Source organism: Calidris pugnax, unplaced genomic scaffold (assembly GCF_001431845.1).
Source record: "Calidris pugnax isolate Ruff unplaced genomic scaffold, ASM143184v1 scaffold20, whole genome shotgun sequence".
Taxonomy (NCBI): Eukaryota; Metazoa; Chordata; class Aves; order Charadriiformes; family Scolopacidae; genus Calidris; species Calidris pugnax.
Genome location: NW_015094510.1, coordinates 27,649,732 through 27,659,440, shown reverse-complemented (window position 1 = coordinate 27,659,440; position 9,709 = coordinate 27,649,732). Strand labels below are relative to the sequence as shown.

The 9,709-nt window shown below is 37.4% G+C and overlaps 1 protein-coding gene across 1 annotated transcript in view; it reads right to left on the bottom strand.

The window, feature by feature from the left end:
• RDX (radixin) overlaps positions 1-7,660 on the bottom strand; it is a 46,926-nt gene extending 39,266 nt beyond the window's left edge. The window contains exons 1-2 of the mRNA XM_014965943.1: positions 7,616-7,660; positions 2,456-2,527 (exon numbers count right to left, since the gene is read on the bottom strand). Of these exons, the coding sequence (XP_014821429.1) occupies positions 2,456-2,467 (12 nt within the window). The 5' untranslated portion in view covers positions 2,468-2,527; positions 7,616-7,660. The remainder of the gene's footprint in view (positions 1-2,455; positions 2,528-7,615) is intronic.
• Positions 7,661-9,709: the final 2,049 nt, after the last annotated feature.

Sequence of the window (9,709 nt, the reverse complement as noted above, 5' to 3'; positions counted from 1 at the left end):
GGGGGGGGGGGATATAAATATATAACTAAATAGGTCACAGTAATAAAAAAGAAGAGAGCTATAAAATAACGCTGTCAAAATTCTCACCAGTTATGCTAACTGGGTTTTCTTAGTCTTATCCATGATTATTTCATTAGTTTTCAGGTTAAAAGACCTCCAATAATACAATTACAGAACACTGACAGTCGCTGTAACCGCTATCAAAAATACAGAACAAGGAGTTGAAACACAAATAGCTTCTGGACTAGAAGTTCATTTGGTTGTTGTGGATTGTCTTCAAAGACAACTGGTAAGAGCTACCATGTACATCCAGAGCAAGAGATCGCCTACAGTCCAGTCCATCAAACCCTAGCAGAGCAGCAAGACTCTTGGATGTTGGATTCATTAAACATAACCAGTGACTAGGCTCTTACCGTCTCCAAAAAAGGGGGGGGGGAGGGGAGGGAGAAGGGGAAAAGCACCAAAGCAATCTACCACTTAAGAAGCAATCAGAGCAAAACATGAGGTTTGGTTTTTATAGGTAAAATGACTTAATCTTTGGCATGTGTGCTACTTTTTTATTCACTAGTTACCAATTATTATTACAGCAACCTGTAGCTTACAGGAAGAAATCCATATAACATTTTTTGAAAAGCATGATCAATTTAATTTCACTTTTTAATGGCTCCTTTCACTTGGCTCCCTTCTAAGATCTCACATGGGCCTACATAGTCAGGAGACAAACGAGAACATCCCAACACACAAGAACTCTTTATATAAAGCCCCTCATAAAAGGAAAAAAAAAAAAATTATCTCATCTGTGGCATGAGTCCAGCTTCTTTCCTAAGATCTGGTAGCTCATTTCCATTCCTGGGGTGGATTGTGAGCTCTTCCAACGCCTCTGCAATCTCAATTTTAAGGATACTGCTTTTCTTGTCAACAACCCTAAAACTGTATTTCCTACAATTTTCTCAGGTCCTTAAAATAGAGGGAACCCTGCCTGCCTAAATTTCACGGTTCCAATCCCAGAATTTAAAAAGATGTAATGTCACTTAGGCTGTCTTTTTTTCTTAGTCATCACTTCTATGACTTCATTGCTCTGTAGCTGCACGGTGTTGGGGGCCTCAGGAACCACAGTAGCTCACAGTGACTTTTTGCCTTATGCTTGAAATACAGCTTTCCAGTTGAGAAGCTCTATCAAAGGCACCGCTCAATTATTGTAGCCAGGACTCAAAAAGGTCAGAAAACAGTATGCTGCTAACACATTTCCCTGCCCTTAATAGTGCAGCTTTCCGTAAGAATGGAGCAGGATATGAATGCTTAAACCTTCAGAAAGTGCTAAGATACTGCCCCCAGTCCATAAGGCAGGGGAGGGGGAAGGAAAAAGAAATTAGAGAAATAGTATGGTATGGCCCTTCTAGCCCTTGGACAGTCCCATGCTGACATTATTCATTAAGCTGTACTGGTTCCAAACACTGATATGCAATATGGACTATTTAAACTAGCAATTTCTGATTAATAGCAAAAAAATTTTTTATCTATGTATAGGTATGTGTATATGCGTACACACATGCACACAGACATTTATTCTTAGTAACAGATCTGCTCTACTCCTAATCTACAACTTCAATGAAACATCAGAAAACAAAGAAAGCCTGAAGGCTATTACATAAACCAACTGGGTTGAATAGAAACCATCTCCCCTGACAATTCGGGTCCCTTTCTGAATGCTTTGCTCACTGGTTACAAGGAGAAGAGAAAACCAAAAGTCATTAAACACAGCAGATGAAATCCAAAGCAATCAATACTACACCAACAGCAAAAGAAACAAGCTGCTGAATAATTATCTCCTCAAAGAATTCTAGAACTATTATTAAAACAAAAGTTGGAGATTATTTTTTTCCCCTGGATAGAAAGTGGATGAACCGTTATCTCAGTTGAAGTGAGATGAATAGGAGACCACAAACATTGCTTATTTTCTCTCTTCAATGCTTACCTTTTGGATTATACCCTCTACTATGGTAAAACTACCACCTAACTTAGTGCTGTTGCCGTCACAGACCTTTTAACACATGTTCTGTCTTTCTCTGCCAAATCCTGCAGCAAATCCTTCCACTGATTCTCACAGACATTGAGTCAGGCTGCAATTATGCCTCCATTAACCACTCTATGTCATCTCATCTCAAAGTAAACAATTCCTGAAAAGTCATTCCTCCTGCCAGCCAAATGGGCACTAAGTTCACTGTGGTTTTTAAGTACTGCCCCCACCTCCACGTGTGTGCTCCATGCTACTTGCAGTACTTAGCTTTCCTGATCTTTTTCACGTACTGGCATTAAACTAACTCCAACTGTACATTATCAGATCTTACGAAATCTAGAAAGGGCAGAGTCAAAACAACTAGAGCTGTTATAAGATCACCACTCTAAAATGTGAAACCCTGACAGATTTTATATCAGTAAGAAAACAGCTACTTACTGGTTTCGGCATTTTTCTTGTTTTCTTTAGCCTCTTGTCCACTTAAGTCTTCTACAAAGTCTTTGTCCCCTTCTGCCAAAAACAAAATTAAAAGTGTTGGTTTTAAATTAATCAAAACAGAGTTCATGTACATCACAGCAAATAGTACAAATTCCAAAGCAGTTGCTTTACATGTACAAAATATACTTTTCAGCAAATGATAGGAAAGCAATTAAGTCAGCCAGTACCAAAATCTACAGGTTTCCAAGTAGTAACCTCCTTTCTATTTTTTGTAGAATAATAATCCATTAATGTCAGAATAAAGAGAGAACAGTTTCCCAAGTGATACAAATTATTTTTAAAACTTTTTATATCAGACATCTTCCAATATAAAAACCATTAACATTATTTACAAGAAGCAAAATTTGTATAAGGAACTCCAAAGCTGCAATTTAATCTGTCAACTCCGGTCAAACTTGAAACATCATGAAAACAAAGAAAAAACATAATTTTAAAGCATCAAAACTATTTCATGTCTATAAAAGCATCTCTTTTTCTCAGTGAAGGAATGATATGGTCATTTTCCCAAATGAAGAGAAATGCAAGTACACCCTCCCAGTAAAAGAAAAGAAGAAAATCTGCTCTGCTTAAAATATATTTTTCTCTTTTTTTTTTATTATTCTTTTTAAACCAGAAAGGCTGTAAGTCGTATCTACATGGTAATGGAAGTATTCACTATTGTGTTCTGTTCCAAAAAAGTTTTTATGCCTTGAAAACAAAAAAATACTTGCAATGTTATCGGTAGATAGCATCCTGCCTCCTTTGCAATTCATTCTAACTCAGCTAGTCACCTTCTTGCACACTGTTAAAGTAATGGCTTCCATGAATCAGCCCTGCTGCTGATCTGCAAAGAGTACAAGAATGGCACTGCCTTCAAAAATATTAACTGGAATTACATTTATACTAAGAAAAATTGAAGTGTCATACTACTCAGAACAGTACAAGATGCCAGTATTATAACTCCATGACTGCATCAGGTGAATAAAATATTCAGAAGTGCTTAATAAAAATATATAACGAGAAAAGCAAAATGTTCAGAGTAATTCATTTATCAAAAGCAAACTTTTGTACAAATGGCTTCTCATTCATAAAGAAAAATGCAAATACAACGTATTTTTATATATATTTACAAAAGAAGTTCTTTTTCCTTGCTTCTTTGCAATAAAAAATACAGTAGACATCAGAAAAACTTGCACAGCAACCAAAGGTGCAGTAGCATTTCATTTTTGTTTCTTCTTCTAATCTGCAGAGATATGTTTGAAAAGAGGGACTGGACAAAAAAAAGAGAGAAAGGATGAAAACAGAATTTAAGAAGCATCAATGTTGCTGGCTGGTAAAGAAAAATGACTGTTAATATTAAAGATGACAGAAAGAGACATCTAATGGTATAGCGCAGATACAGAATAGATTTTGTTTAATGAAAAATCAGCCTGAAAAAATTAAAACTGTGTCTTTAAGTTCTATTCATCATAATTAATGTAACACAACTATAAAGGTATAATACTATGTTTGCACAGCATAAAGAGAATTACATTCCAGTAGATTATTTTTTTAATTACAGAAGACATTCTGAAGTATTGGACAGTATCAGTAAGGCTACTCTTCTAAGGTATTGTTGAATATATTGTGGAAAAATACGAATACACTTTTCTGCAGTTTCCTTCCCCTCTCTTTTTTTTAACCAAAAAAGCTTGGGGGGTGGGGGGGAAAGGGGAGGGGAATAAAAAAGGGTGCTTACAACATTGTTTTTTGATAAAATTTTATAGCACATTTCCAGTTCACAGAAGAGATTGCCCTCTCTTCTCTCCGCTTTCCCTACTGTACTCCTCAAAAAAAAAAAAAAAAAAAAAAAAAAAAATCAAAAGAGCAGTAAGAAGCAAAACAAGCTTGGCTCTAATATCTGCTAACAGCAAGCAGGATTCCCAGCTGCAGTAATCCCTGTGTTCACCTTTTTGACAGTACAGGCTCACTGCTTGCAAAACTGAAGGCAGATTGAAGCCCTGGAGTTAAACTCAGTTAATTAACGATGCAAAAGCTAAATTAGATTCTCATCCACCATTTTATAAGCGTGCCAACTCAACAGTACTAAAAGGAATAGAAAGCAGCACAACTATCTTCATGTGCTTATGGCTATATTGGCATTGAAAAGAAGGGGTATGGTAAGATGACTGATAAGTAAGTCCAGTCTCCAGGAGACAAATAAGAGCATATGGCACAAGGCGGAGATCTGTGTTAACAACTGATTACTTTCTGAGGGCCTTCCAAGAAAGACCATGTCTATCACCTTCTAAATGACTGTCATACTCTCATATGTTTTATCACTGCGAATTCTTCCATAAATACGTCCCAACTTTTTGCTTTGGGTTTTACCCAAAATTTTTGCTAAACTACTATCAACCAACCCTAAATTACTTATTTGAAAACATATTTTAAAACCTTAAGGTAATTTTTAAAATCAGAAACACGACTACAAAGTTTTGTAGGATAATACCACCTCATTAAATCACAATTGATAGACATGTAATTTAGATGAGTTTACAGAATTAACTTTTATTGTTCAGATGCAAGAAAACAAAGCTATCAGCTAAAAGTAAGAATCCTCTTGTGCAAAACTCACTAAAAATGAAGTTCCACTGTCAGCCCCGCAGATCTTGAGGGTCTAACAAATTATGACAGTACACAGGCAACAAAGGAAAAAAAACCCCACAACTCTATGCAAAACAAATAATAGCCAAGGTATTGTTGAAGTGTTTGCTGTACTATCTTTTACAAGAGTAGAAAAAAAAAAAACCACAAAAAACCTCTATCATTTCTTTAAAAAAAGGGAAAGAAATTTAATAAATCTAGAGCCAACCATGCTGAACTTGTTTCTAGTTCAGATCATAAAGTCCTTGTACCATATTATAAGATAGAAAAAAAAATAAAATAACAAAACCAAACTCAACTGATAGAGTCCACAACTTAAATTCACAGACCATTGTTTCTATTTTTTACATAATGCAAAAACCAGACTTTGTCTTTATGCTTCCATACTCAGAATGTTATGCAATTTCAAAACAGCATATTCACGCAAAAGCACTTTAACCAAGTAATACATCTATATAAAAAGGCGTTCAGAATCTTAAAATTGTGCAAAAATTGAAATCAAGTAAGCACTGAATAGAAACATAACACCCTATCTTTCCCAATTATTGGCAGCAGCTAACATTAACAAAACAAAACAAACACAAGGAAAATATTTGGCCAAAAGAAACCAAAAATCACTGCCAGGCAAAATACTGTGCATCACCACTATTATTACTGGAGTGGGAGCTCACTTCTGCTACTTATGCGTTTCCAATGAATTTATATTTAGTGGATGCAACCGTATCAGTTTTACTAATTTTTTATCTTTGAAACAATTAATTACTTACACTTACTTTTATCTTAACACTCCTGGGAAATGGCATTGCAAATAGGGAGGAGGAAAAAAAACCCAGCCAACTGGGATTGGGAATGAGACCCCTGTCGCTTCCGACATTCTGAAACCAACTTGTGACCTACTAGACATAAAGGCTCATCACTTTGGCATTTCAGTTCCCAAAGGTGACTCTTCCAAGTCAGGATTAGCAGGGTTGTGACTTTGCAGGGCTCCTACTTCTACAACACTCCAGCCCTCAAGACCTTCACAGCACAGGCTGGACTGTGGACCAAACCACCAAAACACTAGCAGGCTCCACATCACAAACAAACAAAAAGTCATCCAGAACTTCAAGAATTCTCTTGAAATGAAGAACTGTGATTGCAATTCATTTCACTGCAAGGCAGTTAGGATTTTTAAATCAGTATCATCCATGTTTCCAGTTATGCTGCAGAAGCCAACAAATAACGCAATTGTTGAAAGATGACAAAGAAAGCTTTCTTCAGAAAATGATCGTGCATAATGCTCGATGCCAAAATTCTGTCTAATAATTTATGCAGCAGCTGTTTTCAAAAGAAACATTCATACACACAGCTATGGGTCTGAGGTCAGGTGAGGATGGGATAGGAGGCAGAAGGCTTGAGCAGGACGCATGGCTGGCAGAAAACCAGCCCTCAAAAGCAGGATCCCTATCTGACAGCTTGGGACCTTCTCTCAGAGGCAGTCTCTTCAGCAGTGTAGCTCCTAAGCTCTAACAAGAAGTTCAGCATCTATTTTCTTACACACAGACAGCAGAGACTACAGAGCTTTAGCCACAGCAATACAACTAACTCATTTATTTCCAGAAACTTACTTAAAATTAATATACTTTTTTTTGTTTCAAAGTCCTATGCCATTCCATTTTTTGCAATACCTAAAAGTCTTAGCTCTCTGGGGAGGCAGCAATAGACAACTTACAGGCCACTGTACCTGACTAACTGGTCTCTGCTTTCTACAAAAACGCCTCTCTGCTCCAAAGCAGCCTGTGAATGCCTGCAGGGCAATCATCTGTTACACTAACAGCTCCCTAATGACACACTTGCTGCAGTCCAATAAAGAAATTCATTCGCCACAGACTTTACTTCTGCATACATCTTTTTCAGACAGACAGAGAGGTCGTCTACAAAATCGTCTGCGATGTAAGCAGACCTAAGGGGGGAACCAAAACAAGCCATGTAGCTCACAGAAAAAAGGGGAGGGCTGGGGAGGAAGAAAAATAGGAGTTGAATTCTATAACTAACATGTAATAATTGAGATTTGACCACTGCTGTATATCACACGCAGAGTATTATATAGCAACTTTTTTTTTTCAATACAGTATCTTTGCCTTCTTAAAACCACCATTTCCCCCAATCCTCCCTTCCCTGAAATACTTGAGATAGACTTGCCATCTTTCTGACAAATAATTGCAATGTAACCAGTACAATTGTTGTGCATTAAATGTATTTATAGTTAAATACATTTTGAAGAGTGAAGTTCTTCCAAACTGGAGTTCCTGAGAACTTCAGAAGTACAAATGAAAATTTGGCAGCTGCCAACACGGTAGTTAACAAAAAGCAACACAGACCAGCCAAAGAGTATTCGTGCAATACTTGCAGTTCTACCAGTTTATTAACTGGTATGCTACAGACGTGCTATACAATTTACATACAGTTTATATTTATTAAGTTTAGTAACCTTACTTCAAATTTTAGCTTCAAAGTACCCACAACTGCGCTATTTGAAATAACTCCAAGGTTTTGAAGAGTCTGACAACGACAGGATGGCCAATCTTCCCATGTACATCTGTACAAGAGAAAATGGAAATTAAGAAGCGTGACTGATGCACGGACTCTGTTGTTTCAAGGTGAAGTAAACCTTTATCTAAAAGTACAGTTAGCAAAGAATTATGACATCACCAAAATTCTGGTTATATCCCATTTCAAAACCAGGTATTATATTTTCTGAATAATGCTATTAAGTCTCTCAGAACTAGTTCCACAAAATAAAGAAAACTTATGAACTGGCCGCTCACATCAGTCTCCATATACACTAGCTAGAGTTCTTAAATGGAAACTTTCTACTCTTTTTGGGCCAATGTAATATTTGTTTTTCCTTGTACTACATGACTCGGAAGGTTTCATTTCACAGAGTGATTAATAAATGTCTAAAGCAGACAGGAAAACAGTTTTTAAATCCAAAGCACAAAGCTAAGGATTAGCCTACTGGTAAAGTTACCCCACGGATGCAGCCCTTCAATGTAGAAGGAGTTTACCTAGGCCCCTTCAGCTCTGGAGTAAACTCGCTGAGCATGCAAGACGCACTGAGTGCTGCTTTAATGGATCAGTATCTTTCAACAATCAGGACTTTCTTCAGAAGTTTGTATAAAGCTTTGTTTACATTTACAGACTTGAAAATCCTCCCTTTCCTCTACTCCCACAGACTCTTAATGCAATACAAAGCGATAGGACAGCTTTGATGTATTTAACCCATCCAATAGCACGAAGTAATACCTTAAACAACTTCCCTCTTCGCCTCTGCCAACAGAAGTACCCCTTCTCAAGAAGATGAGCAAGGCTGTTGAAGAAAAAAAGGCCGTACACCTATCCTGGAGGTGGCTAAAGCAACCTGCTTTACCAGGAACTGCCTTCTAATATCATAGCCTCTTACACTTCTTACCCTCCTCATTTTCCATCTTGTAGATGGATCCGTATTCTCACTCTCTTAATGGCTTTACCTAATTTTCTGTGCACCAAATTTTACTTATTTTTCTTGGCAGCTCTCTTATCATCAAGCCCTGCAATGCTCTCTACTGCTATGGCAGAAACACCCAGTCCAGAACTCTTTTTGTTGTCTCTACAATCACTTTTACACCATTTCTTGCAGTCAGCGTGCAAGGAAAACTCTCTGGACAGCTCCTGACATGTCACACCATGTCATTTTCCGTGTGTTTTCTAAAGCTGTTTATTGTACTTTTGATCTCTAGTCTCCCAACCCTGATGGAAGAGCTGTGTCACTTCAGCACAAAGCTTGGAAACGTGCCACTGCCTTGCAATTGCCATTTGCTGGGAAGTTGCTTATCTGGGAACATTGCACTGATGTGCAGTTTATTTTTCTCACAGCCCCTCTTATGCTAAATCAATAGATCAATAAAGGCTAGTCTTATAATTCAACAAAGTTACTACTTGTCTCTTATCTTTAACGATCGCAAAACTACCTCATCACAGCAGCCCTAATTTTAGGGTATACAATCTTCCCTTGCAACGCACATTGCCCAGCAGGGTTGTGCCAATACACTGTACAGGAGCTGACAGCAACAACGGTATTTCTACGGTCTTCTGAATATGTGAAGTGCTGTGCAGGCAGATGCCCCCTCAAAACGTTTCTGTGACACAAACACAATGACAAGCATCTCTGATGAAAACAAAACAGAGTAAGAATCAGAGACATGTCTAAGGCCTGACACAAACCACTCACAGAGACAGAATTAATTAAAACTCAGAATGACAACTCCCATAACTCAGTTAAAAAAAATGGAATCTTTTTAAAAGCCTGTACCAGAAAGAGGAACGTGAAATACTTGTCTAGGGTGCTACATAGACTGGAAAAGACAGCTTAATAGCACCTTACAATTGATGTGATTAGTTGTGTTGGCATAGAGTCCAAAGAGTTATTTTTTTTTTCGCCTCCGAATTAAGAAAACTGACAAAAGAGAAATGAATTCCACAAAGTTGAAACTAAAACCCCTTATCTGCACTAGACTTTAAGCGGCAAGGTTAATTACAAATGCCCACGAC